Genomic DNA, 13,300 nt, shown 5'->3' with positions numbered 1-13,300 from the left:
GGAAGCATCAGTATACAGAAGTAATTAATGCATTTGAACTGGTCTGTAGGGTAATTTTGGCATGACTCTGAATATAAGGAATAACTTTAAAATTAATTTCACAAATGGTCTATGTCTGACATGTTAGCTGAGTGTTTGTGTTTGGGGGAGAAAAGGGTTGCCATTTGTAAGGACTGTTTTTTTTAACCTAGAGAAATAAAAAGAAGCATGAGAATACAGGGCAGCATTTCAAAAGGAGAGCACTCAAAATATTTAACATGCTGTCCATTTGCTTTAGTTTTATGAATGCTGCATATTAAAACTGACTGCATACTTACTATACATTTGTATTATAATCTTATCTGGTATCATCATGGTAGTTACTTTCTTGGTAAATCCTGCACTAATAATAATTAAGGCTAAGACTTTGTCACGGTTATGTCACAGGTCACATGCAATAAACAAAAATTCACAGAAGCCCGTGAACTCATCGGGGCAGGAACTGTCTTTGTGTTCTGTTTTTGTACAGTGCCTAGCACACAGGGTCCTGGTCCATGACTAGGGCTCCTAAGCACAACAGTAATACAATAATAAATAATGATGTATAGCACAACTGGAAATTCAAAGTTGGAAAGAGTTGTCCAACACGGCATTTTAACACCACTTCTTAACAGTAATCTTTACTTATTAGCCAACAAGGAACCAAGTGATAGGACTAAATAAAATTCCTTTCTGATTCTAAATTAGAGAGAGAGTTGCCATGATACTAGGCAGAATAAGACGGGAAGACTAACTTGTCTTCAGAAACCTTACCCCTACTCCCAGAAAAATGGAAAAGAGACTGAAAGAAAGATCAAGACAGACAAAAAAAGTGGAAGGGTAAAAGGCCCAACAAAATGTTAGCCTTATAGGTAAATGAAATACAGTACCACAAAGGCTGAGTGAAGGAAACGGGGAGGCAGCGAAGAAATGATGAAAACGACTTATAGCGATGGGACTAACGGGGGGGGGGGGGGGGGGGGGGGAGGGGGAGGGAAGACAGCCCAAAAAACCCTTATGGTTTAGCTCAGTTTTCTTCCTTAAATAAAACTAATTTTAGATGGACTGGTGGCCAAAAGTAAAAAAAAAAGGTCCTCTTAAAAAAAACTTAATCCTCTTTGCCAATTTGAAAAAGTGGTTGGCTAGGAGAGAGTCCCCAACATCCATTCCCCTCCAGACAAAAATGCAATTAGTCACTGAAGTTCTGTTTTCCGGCATTATCTGGATGGTTTGCACAGTAAATTAGTTATCACTTCTGAGGTAAGGAGTGGTTTGCAGTCAAGTGTAAAAATAATCTAGCAGCTTTCATGTTCAAAGTTAGGGTCAAAGGATGTAAGGATTTTGTATCAATCGTCCAGTGTTCACTCGTTTTTCATTGTTGCTAAAACATCTCCACCAAACCATCAAAAATGCAAGAAACTGACATGAATTCAACAAAGCTATTACCTCTTGGCAATATGGACACAGCATGCCAATGACAACCAAATCTAAATCAGAAGTTATCAACTGGACCACTACAGGTTAAGCCAGTTTTAACATTAACCTCTTTCCCCTAATAAGCTCACTTCATGACACTATTGCCATGCAATTCAGGTCTACAGTTACAACTTTAAAAAAAAGACATGCAAAGTGACTTGGCAAACCACTGAAAGACAGTGGCGGAGTACTGCGCACCAGTTTGGAGTCGATAGTCACACACCAAACTAGTGGATACACAGTTGCATGCCGCCATGCGCATCATCTCTGGTACCCTGCGTCCGACTCCACTCCCATGGCTTCCAGTTCTGAGCAATATTGCTCCTCTTCATATCAGACGAGAGGTTGCCACTGGCAAGTTACTGGAGAAACTATGCACCAACTCAAGCCTGCCGCAATGACCTTTTTTAAACCACCAGCTGCTTCCCGTCGCCCCCATTGGCCTGGAGCAGTGAACTGCAGCCAGTGGGAGCCGCGATCAGCCGGACCTGCGGACGTGGCAGGTAAACAAACCGGCCCGGCTTGCCAGGGTGCTTAACCTGGCGAGCCGCATGCCAAAGGTTGCCAATCCCTGGCTTAGACTTTGCCTCATCCCCCTCTCTACTTAAGTAGTGAAACAATTATGATTCAATGCAAATTATGCACTGAGCACACAATTTTTCCCCTGGGGAGAAGATGAGACAAGGAATAAACCATATATGATAGCATTAATCATGCCAGTTAACTGGAAAGTTCCCAGATACTACAATGATATGGTCAGTACAAGATCATATTCAGAGTACATGATCACCTGCTGTTCTGTTACATCTCGATAAAAAACTAGGCAATAATTGCACATTATTACCAAAATTGAATAGTTTCAGATTTAACTTTTACAAGTTTAAAATACAGCAGACCTGACCTAACTTGCAAGTATACATGTCTGAAAAGCTTTTTTTAAAAATGAGTATATACACCATGCTAAGTGTCCCAATTTGCAAAAAGTAGTTCAGAAGAGTCTGTAAGTGCCCTAAATCATGTAACAGTTTATTACTTGACTCCTAGTAAATTGCTAAAAAATGCTGTTTAATAGCAGATCCAGGATCCTATCCCACCTTATGAGAACCGCTGCAGAAACAATCAGAATCTTCTTTCAATGCAAGTAAACAGAGCTCTCTCATCATGGCTCTTTTTGTAAAATAATATGACAATGGTGGAATAAAATAATATAGTGCAATGTTCTGTTTCAATGGTCATTGAATTTGTTCTGACTGCTTGAGAATAACTAGGTAAATGAGCCAATCCATTCACATTTTTAACTGTCACTTCAATAAACCAGGACAGTGAACATACGCATGAACGGTGATAAACAGCAGGAAGGGAATGAGTGAGAAAGGACAAGGATTACAACAATATGAGCACTACTCAGGTTAACATACAAAGACATCTTGATTTTTTTAATTCACACAAGGCAAGAGCACATTTCAGAACATGTTATTTAACTTACAAGTTAGTCTTTTGGGGACTGAAGAGCTGATACCCCACTACTGGTTTCCTTCCATTTAACAGCCCAGTATTCATTCAGCTGGCAATGCCAAACCCACCATTCATCAGCATTGCAGACTGTGTTGGATGGGAAGGTGAGCAACTTATTTTGCTTTATATAAAACTGTGTCCATCCAAAGACCAGACAAGCCTATTTCTACCACCCTCCATCCTTGGTATCATGCATTTTTTCATACTTATATTTTTAATAGGGCTGTCAATTAATCACAGTTAACTCACGCAATTAACTAAAAAAATTAATCGTGATTAAAAAAATTAATCACAATTGCAGTTTTAATCACACTGTCAAACAATAATAGAATACCAATTGAAATGTATTAAATATTTTTGGATGTTTTTCTACATTTTCAAATATATTGATTTCTATTACAATAGAATACAAAGGGCACAGTGCTCTCTTTATATTATTTTAATTACAAATATTTGCACTGTAAAATGATAAACAAAAGAAATAGTATTTTTCAATTCACCTCATTCAACTACTGTAGAGCAATCTCTTTATCCTGAAAGTCTAACTTACAAATGTAGATTTTTTGTTACATAACGGCACTCAAAAACAAAACAATGTAAAACTTTAGATCCTGCAACTCCACTCGGTCCTACTTTTTGTTCAGCCAATTGCTCAGACAAACAAGTTTGTTTACATTTATGGGAGATAATGCTGCCTGCTTCTTACTTACGTCACCTGAAAGTGAGAACAAGCGTTCACATGGCACTTTTGTAGCCGGCATTGCAAGGTATTTACATGCCAGATATGCTAAACATTTGTATGCCCCTTCATGCTTCAGCCACCATTCCAGAGGACATGCTTCCATGCTGATGATGCTCATTAAAAAAATAATGCGTTAAATTTGTGACTGAACTCTGGTTTCTCCTGCTTTGTTTTACCTGCATTCTGCCATATATTTCACGTTATAACAGTCTTGGATGATAACCCAGCACGTTGTTCATTTTAAGAATGCTCTCACTGCAGATTTGACAAAATACAAAGAAGGTACCAATGTGAGATTTCTAAAGATAGCTACAGCACTCGACCCAAGGTTTAAGAATCTGAAGTGCCATCCAAAATCTGAGAGGGACGAGGTGTGGAGCATGCTTTCAGAAGTCTTAAAAGAGCAACACTCTGATATGAAAACTACAGAACCCGAACCTCCAAAAAAGAAAATCAACCTTCTCTTGGTGGCATCTGACTCAGATGATGAAAAAGAACATGCGTCTGCTTTGGATCGTTATCAAGCAGAACCCATCATCAGCATGGAAGCATGTCCTCTGGAATGGTGGTCGAAGCATGAAGGGGCATACGAATGTTTAGCCTATCTGGCACATAAATATGTTGCAACACCGGCTACAACAGTGCCATGGGAACGCCTGTTCTCACTTTCCGGTGACATTGTAAACAAGAAGCGGGCAGCACTATCTCCCGTGAATGTTAACAAACTTGTTTGTCTGAGTGACTGACTGACCAAGAAGTAGGACTGAGTAGACTTGTAGGCTCTAAAGTTTTACATTGTTTGATTTTTGAGCGCAGTTTTTCTTGTACATAATCCTACAAATGAAAGTTGAGCTTACATGATAAAGAGATTGCACTACAGTATTTGTATTAGGTGAATTGAAATACTATTTCTTTTGTTTTTTTACGTGCAAATAAATATTTAAAAATAAATATAAAGTGAGCCTGTACACTTTGTAGTCTGTGTTTTAATTAACATATATTTGAAAATGTAGAAAATATCCACAAATATTTAAATAAATGGTATTCTATTACTGTTTAACAGAGCAATTAATTGCAATTAGTTGTTTTAAACACACGATTAATCATGATTTTTTTTTTAAATTAACACTCGACAGCCCTAGTTTTTAATGCTCTTATTTCACATCCTACAGGATGTCAGGTAGGAATACTGATAGATTTTTAAAATTATACAATAGTGGGAAATAAACTTATCTATCTCAGTAGGCAAGCTCCAGTACTAATGATTGTTTGGTGTGATGTTAGAGTGCCTGCTAGGGTATCACATGGAGGCAAGTGGGGGACTGTGGAACAGTTGCTCTTTAGAAACTCAGAGAAGAAAGAATAGTTAGTTAAAAGTGAACTGAAATGCTTTTTACAGAAATAATGAAAAAATGGATTCCAAATTATTTTTACAGTTATTGTTCAGTCAACACGTAGACTGACTAACCACAACTAAGAGCAAATTTTTAAAAATGGATGTCTAGAATTACACTAGGCTTCTGGATTTGTTTTCAAACATCTAATAAAGTGACCTGATTTTCAAGTTTTGGCCAATTACTTTAATATACAATTGCTGAAATCAACTCCTGCACTTTCCTGCCAAGACCTGAGGGTTCTGTTCCTATCCCACTTACAATTAATAATTTCATTCACACCTAAAGGAATGTAAAAAACACAGTTTCCTGCACAGTTTAGGTGTTAACTGCGGTCACCAGATGTTATAGAAGAGAGACCCCCAAGGACTGAAACTTAAGCCCTGACAGGTAAAAAGTATTTCCATTCCCCTTAATACATACTTATGTACATATTTTTAGGTCTAGATGTATGTTTTGCAATTGATTTGGGATTGCTTCCCCTTTTTACTCTACTTTTAAGGGAACTAAATTGTTAATACATAGAAACTGTGGTTCTTTGAGATGTGTGGTGCACAATTATATTCCATTTCAGGTGTGTTTGTCCAGTGCACTCAAGCCAGACACTTTTGTCAGCAGTACCCATCAGGGGAGTTCATGAATTTTATGTGCTCTCAGTGCCTCCAATGAAGGGCATAAAGGACAGGGCCACCCTCCCCTCCCCTCCCCTGTTTTCTCTATTTCCTTCATACCAGAATCTTAGTTGATAGACTCAGAGTAGCAGGGATGGAGGGTGGGTCATGGAATACATATATACATGGTACATCTTGAAGAACCAGTTATTGTAGAGGTAAGTAATCATTTATTCAAGTGGTTGTATACATAAATATTCCAAGTTAGGCGATTCTCAAACAGGGCTGTCCATTGGTGGTGCAAATTCAGCTAGTGCATGCAAAGAACTCTGGCAAGCTCAGTCATGTGTGCAGGATATCACGTGTCCCAGCAGCTTGAGACAGAAACTTGCTGTTGTTCTCGAGAGAGACCATAGACTGGTGCATAGGGTTAAAATGGACTGGAACATTCCCAGAGGTAGATATGTGATTGCACATGTTGAGCCAAGAATGGCCTCAATAAACTCAATTCTCTAAAACAGACACATTGTCAATTTGTCCATGTTTATTTTCCAGACTCAACCAAGTAGTGCCTGGATCTGATGGATGCCATCTGTGACCTTTTGCCTGTAGTGACAACAGATTTGTCAATTGTCCAGATACGGGAATACCTGGATACCCTTAGGTAAGCCACTGCCATAAGCTTTATAAAAGCTTCTGGGGGTTGAGGAGAGGCTGAACAGAAGTACTGTATATGGATAGTGGCGATCCCCACACCGAAAACCTAGGATATATCCTGTGGCTGGGGTGGATAGACACACGAAAACAGGCATCTTGTAGATCAAGAGCAGCACACCAGTCGTTCAAATCGAGAGAAGGAATACTGCCTGAACACCATTGTTTTGATAAAGGTGTTCAGGACTCTTAAGTCTAGGACAGGCCTTAGAATTTTTCTTTTTAGGGATGAGAAAATAATAGGAATAAGAAACACTTCTCCTATGCTTTGGAAAAATCTGCTCTATAACTCCAAGAGCGAGAAGAGATTGTACAATCTCATGAGAAGGGACCCTGAACAGGGAGTGGGAAGGTGAATGAACGGGGGACTGAAAGGGAATGGCTAATCCCAAATTCCACAATGTCTAGAACTCAATAATCTGAGGTTATGGCATTCCAGACCCTGTGGAAGTGGTACAACTAATTCCCAAGGGAGGGACAGGTTGGGAAGATCTGGTACAACGTGAATTCTGCTCCTGAGTAAGCAGTTAAACCTGCTGCTTTGAGGTTTGCAAATGCTGATGAGAGGTCAAGTGTGGCAGAAGCCTAGGAAATTTATGTCTTTGCCTAGCTGGATCACATTGTCTAGGTGGAAGAGAGACTGGTTGATAAGGCTGGGCCTGTAATGCCTCCCATTGGGAGCGAGCATGTGAATTCTAATTGATCTCTAGGCCTTATCTGTTTTGTCCCTAAAGCGATTGCACCTTTCAAAGGGAAGCCCCTCAATTGTTTGTACTTCCTTAGGGAAACCGGAAGCATGAAGCTATGAGGACCTTCTCCTCACTATGCCCATTGTCACAGATTGTGAGGCTGTGTCTGTCATGTCAAGACCACCAGAAGTGATGTTCCGGCTATGAGCTGGCCCTCTGTCATTACAGCCTGAACTCCAGCTGAGATCACTGGGCATTTTGTCCGTAAATACTGTAAGGGAGTCCCAATTAATAAACTTATATTTGGAGAGATCCGCTTGGTAATTTGTGATTCTCATCTGTAAGCTCACTGTGGAGTAGCTTTTTCTGCCTTGCTAGTCAAGCTTTTTAGGTTCCTTGTCCCTAGGGTTAGACTTCTGTTGTCCTGGCCTGGACCTCTCATTTACAGCCACCACTACAAACGATCTTTGCATGGAGTAAGAACTGTTTGAAACCCAGTGTTGGAACTTGATAATGTTGATCAGCTTTTTTACATGTGGGTAGTAAGGAGGCTGTGGTCAAGGCCTGACGTAAATGGGCTAAAAGGGTGTACCAGAATTCAAGCTACCCTTTTCCCCTTTGCCCCCCACTGAGGTATAAGCCTCCACTCTAGGCTTCAGAGCCCAAACTTCAACATGAGCTGCAACTTCAAATCACTGTCTACACAGCTATTTTTCAAGTGCTAGCTGAGCTCCACTAGACCAAGTCTGTTGAAGGCTGGAAGGCTTGCTCCCACAGGCTGTGTAGATATACCCTTACGGGGTTTAAGTGATGACCCTGGAGACTGTGACTGGTGCCTCCATTCTGGTCGACTCCTAGTGCTTTCACCCTCTTTCAGAGGAAGAGGTATTCAGCACCAGAGTGTCTACCAAATATCGAGTGGCTGCCAGAACACTCCTTATTGAAAGATAGTCAGGGACACTTGGTACCGGAGGCCAGGAGCATGGATTCATGAGATACATTCTCAGCCAGTTCTCTCTAGATTTCTTTGCTCTTATGGAGAAGGAGCTACGTAGATGAACCTCTCTGGAATGCAGCCTTCTAAATAAAACAGGAACCATTGTACATCCATCATTTAGCAGCATGACAGCCTGAGAGAACAGATGTTATTTAAAACCTGGGGATTTTCTGACTGACAACTTCAGTAGCAGCAGTAGTACAGGAGTACCACCCAAGGAAATAGAGAAGAGACTTCTCTCAAAAACTCAGAAAGAAAAGAAAACATGATTTTAAAAAAGCCTGTCACTAACTACTGTGTAAACTAAGCTAACTATATACAAGAGTGCTAATAAGTACTGAATGACAGTGAACTGCAGATGGTGAGAAGAAACTGAGAAGGGTCAGGGTGGCCCCATCCTTTATGTGCTCAGCTGGAAGCATCCCAGTGGGTACTGCTGCCCAATCATCTCTGACTCGAATGCACTGGATGCACACACACCCTAACTGGAATACATATGTGCACAAGCATTCAAACTTTCTCTTCACCATTCATAACTGTGTTTAAATGCCCCCTGCCTTCTTTAGAGGTAAGTGCTGTATTGCTCATACTTAAAATATATCTGCAAAACAATGGAAGTAAGTTATTAACAGAGCCCCATGTAAAATTCAATTAGTTGGCCTTTTGATTGCTGCAAAATTATGGATTTCTCTTAGAATGCCACACAGTTGTGCCCAAGAATCAAGGTGGATTTTCTGTTGCAACTAAATATAGCCTTTAGCAAAAAGCAGCACCAAATTTAGTGTAACCAGAGGATACACTATATTTATAATCACATTTATTTGCGCAACTATAAAATTTAACTTCTTTATTCAGATTCCTAATTTTTATTATACTAGAAAATGATGAATGATGCATTTCTTATTAACCAGATGAGTAATGATTTAGTTGTGATTTGTGTCAAGGTCTGTTCGGATGGACATTCAAATTCAATTAAAATACACAAAAACAGCATTTTAATTTTTTTTATCAAATAAAACTACATTAAAAATGCTGGATACACAAGAAAAAAGTTAGTCAAAGTTTATCAAAACTTTTTTTGCATTTAAAAATAACTGATTTATTAAATAAAGGAAATATCTGTAGTAACTGATTGTTTCTGGTCACCATGTTCTACAAGTTTTTAGCACTAGCACATCTCATCTTCTTATACCCAGTGTTTATTCAGAGATTGCAAAACAAGCATCCCTACTTTTTTAACTCCCAATTGTTTTCTCAACTAGCTATCGAACTGAACTAGCTGAAGAAAATGAAATGAAGAAAACATTCTCTCTGCACATACAGAAGAGTCTACTGCTATCATAAGCTGGTCCCATTTCAATAAATTGCTTAGGTTAGTGACTTCCACCAGCTCAGTAGTCTGACTTTCCTTAAAACTTGACAGCAAACATGTACTTTATTTTATTTTTTTGTATTTAACTTCAATTATTTTAATAAATTATAATAAGTTAAGGCCTTAGCATAGGTTGTCCTAATGTCAAATAAATTTATTAAAAAAAACAAAACTATTTAAATAAACACTGATTTTTTAAAAATAATTTTTATCCACCTCATTTTTTAAGGTTTAAGAGGAAACCCTTGCAAGCTAGAAGTATAACCAAGAAGCAGGTATAAGCAATGCAGTAACATATGTCAGAGTCTACCAACCAGTCTGAAACAGTAACTCTGAAAGATGCTAAATGCTCCACTCATCTGTTTGGTGTTAACCCCAAACTGTCAACATTAGCTATTTATTTTCTGATCATGTTAGTAGTAGCATCAGTCTAATATGCTTTTATGTTATTATGGTTGCTATGACAGATTTTGGGGTTGGTTACAAGGTGACAGCTAGTTGGTATAAAGGGCTCCTGGAACGGAGAATAAAATACTCCTCCCCTAGTTAGTTGGGGATAGAGGCAACTGAATCCAGAGGGTGAGGGGGGGAAAAAAAAAGAAAAAAAAAAAAAGATGTCCTCCAGCAGCAAGAGCCAAACTGCCTCCTGGATAACAAAAAACACCCAACTATTCAAACCGCCAGCTTCCCTCCCCATCCCAGACAGTTCCTAGGATGCAGGGACTCGTTAGTTTAAAAAAAAAAAAAAAAACAAGTCTCTTTACGCAGCACATTTAAAACTTAGAATTTGGGAGGAGCATCTCAGGAATGGAGATTGTTTGCAAGTCTGAAGTGTTTGTAACTGAACAAAATGTTCAACCTTTGGCACGCAGCCTGTCAGGGAAATCCACCGGCGGGCCGATTTACCTGCAGTGTCTGCAGGTTCGGCCAATTGCAGCTCCCGCTGGCTGCGGTTCGCCGTTCCCGGCCAATGGGGGCTGCGGGAAGTGGCAGCAAGCACATCCCTTGGCCCAGGCCGCTTGCCGCAGCCCCCATTGGCCTGGAATGGGGAACCGCAGCCAGTGGGAGCTGCGATGGGCCGAACCTGCGGATGCTGCAGGTAAACAAACCGTCCCAGCCCGCCAGCGGATTTCCCTGATGGGCCGTGTGCCAAAAGCTGCCGATCCCTGTTACAGTTCTTTCAAAAGTTTAACACTGAACATTGACTTAATACAGCTTTGAAACTTTAGTACACAGAAGTTTTTTTTTTTTTTAGTAGTTTACAGTTAACACAGTACTGTACTGTAATTTACTCTTTTTTTTTGGTCTCTGCTGCTGCCTGATCGTGTACTTCTGGTTCCAAATGAGGTGTGTGGCTGGCTAGTCAGTTTGTAACTTTGGTGTTAGTAACTCTGAGGTTCTACTGTAAACTGAATCAAAATAAATAATACAAGGAATATTGTACTGATTGGACAGGCAATGAGGGGGCAATGGGGAATGATTGAGGCCTAATATGCCACATAGGTCAGGGGCCTTACTTATCTGACACTTTGCCCAACGTTAGTTTTCGTTACCCAGTAGAACAGAACATGCATCCCATCAGAAACTGCATAGAGATAAGATCAGCTCTTGAGTCTAAGGTTTTTAAAAATTAACTAAACTGCTTAGATTCAACTAACGAAAATTGAAGTTAACACGATAAACAATTATTTGTGGTAGCTACTCAACTTTGACTGAGGTAGTGGTAGAATGAATGGAGAACATTAGGGTACATTAATCAACTCACATTGTTAGTGTCAACTGTGTTGCTAGGAAGAAGTTAGTAAAATACTAAGTCAATTCTGCTAAGTAATGTTCTTACAGATAGATACTTCAAAAGCAATTGAAAAAAGTTTGTCAACTATAGATTACAGGTTTGATTCACCTCATTTTAGCAGTCTAAAACTTCCAGATTCCTCAGAACTTTACTCCTGCTTCATACACTGTAACTGAAAATGAACTGTATGTATTAATTCATTTAAACTCAGCTCACAGTCCATGAACTGGAACTGAGGGCATCAACAAAAAGATACTGAATATTCTTTCTTGGAAACTAGGTGGATGAAAAAAATCAGTATTATTTGCTACAAAGAAAAAACTTTTAAAAGCCTATATTGTGATCTACTCAAAAGAGCTGCAGGTCAAACAAGAATAAGAGACATAGACCAAAACTATCAATACAGATACACTTAGAAATTAAAAAAAAGCCAATCACTACTATAAATATCACAAATAAGAAAATAAGGAAACAAAGGTGTTGAAAAAGCTAGAAAAGGTGTTATATACTTACTTGGTGTGAAAGCAAATCTGTGCTTACATAATTCACAGTATTCTTTTCTGCTGTGTTTCAGCCACTGAACTAAGCTGCAATAAAGAGACACACGAACATGGAGCTAAAATGTGTCTACACTTAAAAATTTAAGACATCCAAGCAATTGATTTCCTGCCACTTATGAAAAGTTCAAGTCTAAAAAAATTACAGTTGAAAAGCCAATAATTGGATTTATTAATTTATCAAATATATTAAGTCTGTTAAATCAATACAGATAGATTGGACCACTATGAAAATGAAATTTGTATGCAAAAATGGAAAAGGAGGGTGGGCTACCACTGGTAAGTGTGACTCTTCAAAGAGATTGTTTGTACTACTGATGATGTGCCCTCCTTGGGTGTGCATTAACTCAAATCTTATAGACACTACTATCCGAAAGGCTAACACACACAGGGCACGTGCACCTCTATTAATGTGGACCTGTAATTTTTTTTCTCCCTCCCTCTCTCCTCTCTGAGGATTGTTTGTACAAAGTACACCTGCATATCTAAGGTTGAAATAGTAAGTGATTGTGTAATTAACCACTATCATAATTCATTCACACTGGGAGGCAGCTTTAACTTTGGCATTTTCATGATTAACTGTGCAATCATAATATTGCATTAATATAGGATTTTTAAAAGTTTAAATATGATATTTACCCTTGGGCATTAGACCTTTACACTCTAATTCATATCTATAAAGGTGCAGAAAAATATACTAATAATTGAGTAAGTTTAGTCAGCTATCTTCCTGATGCGCACAGTTTATAAAAGACTACCAGTCAAATACTACTGTATTTGTAAGCAGGAATGACTGTTACAACATGTAGGTGCACATACTTTGGTTTTCACATGCTCTTTACGCTATAGAGACAGAAAGCGGACAATGCGAGCTAACCTGTAAGAACCATCCAAAAGTTTACATTTAAATATAATTTTTCCACAAACTAACTTTTCTGTTTACAAAGTAGTTATTCTGAAGACCTAACAAGTATCCCTTTTAGAAAACATTTGTGTTCTGTTTAAAAAATTAAAACTTACCATTCTTGATGAATAAATTTAATACTGCCAGTACACACGCACGGATGATAGAGGGGTTTCTCAGGTGTTCCTTCAGACCGACACACCCTACATATGTCTGCTGGCCAAAACAAGAAACTTATCATCATTTTGCTTAAAGTTTCCTCACACATTTAATATCAAAATAAATTAAGAATAAAAAATAATGGAAAATATAGCATTATGGTCAAGGATCATGCCACAGAGCAAAATAAAACCAGACCGATTTAAAATGAAATAAACTGAAAAATACACAAGACATATTTTGAACTTAATTGGAGAAATAAAGAGTCTATGAGCTCCAGAAGAGCAGAACAGAATTCTGCTTCTGCTTCCTGAACACCCTGCCACCGTAAAAAATTGATAAAAATCTCTACCACAC

The 13,300-nt window shown here is 38.7% G+C and overlaps 1 protein-coding gene across 1 annotated transcript in view; it reads right to left on the bottom strand.

Moving 5' to 3' along the window:
* Positions 1-13,043, bottom strand: part of MARCHF6 (membrane associated ring-CH-type finger 6) — a 99,874-nt gene extending 86,831 nt beyond the window's left edge. Inside the window, exons 1-2 of the mRNA XM_034761532.1 lie at positions 12,901-13,043; positions 11,837-11,910 (exon numbers count right to left, since the gene is read on the bottom strand). Of these exons, the coding sequence (XP_034617423.1) occupies positions 11,837-11,910; positions 12,901-13,028 (202 nt within the window). The 5' untranslated portion in view covers positions 13,029-13,043. The remainder of the gene's footprint in view (positions 1-11,836; positions 11,911-12,900) is intronic.
* Between the last annotated feature and the right edge of the window lie 257 nt (positions 13,044-13,300).

The sequence above is a fragment of the Trachemys scripta genome, chromosome 2, assembly GCF_013100865.1.
Source record: "Trachemys scripta elegans isolate TJP31775 chromosome 2, CAS_Tse_1.0, whole genome shotgun sequence".
NCBI lineage: Eukaryota > Metazoa > Chordata > Testudines > Emydidae > Trachemys > Trachemys scripta.
Note: the sequence above shows the minus strand (reverse complement) of the source record. Positions and strands in the feature narration are given on the sequence as shown.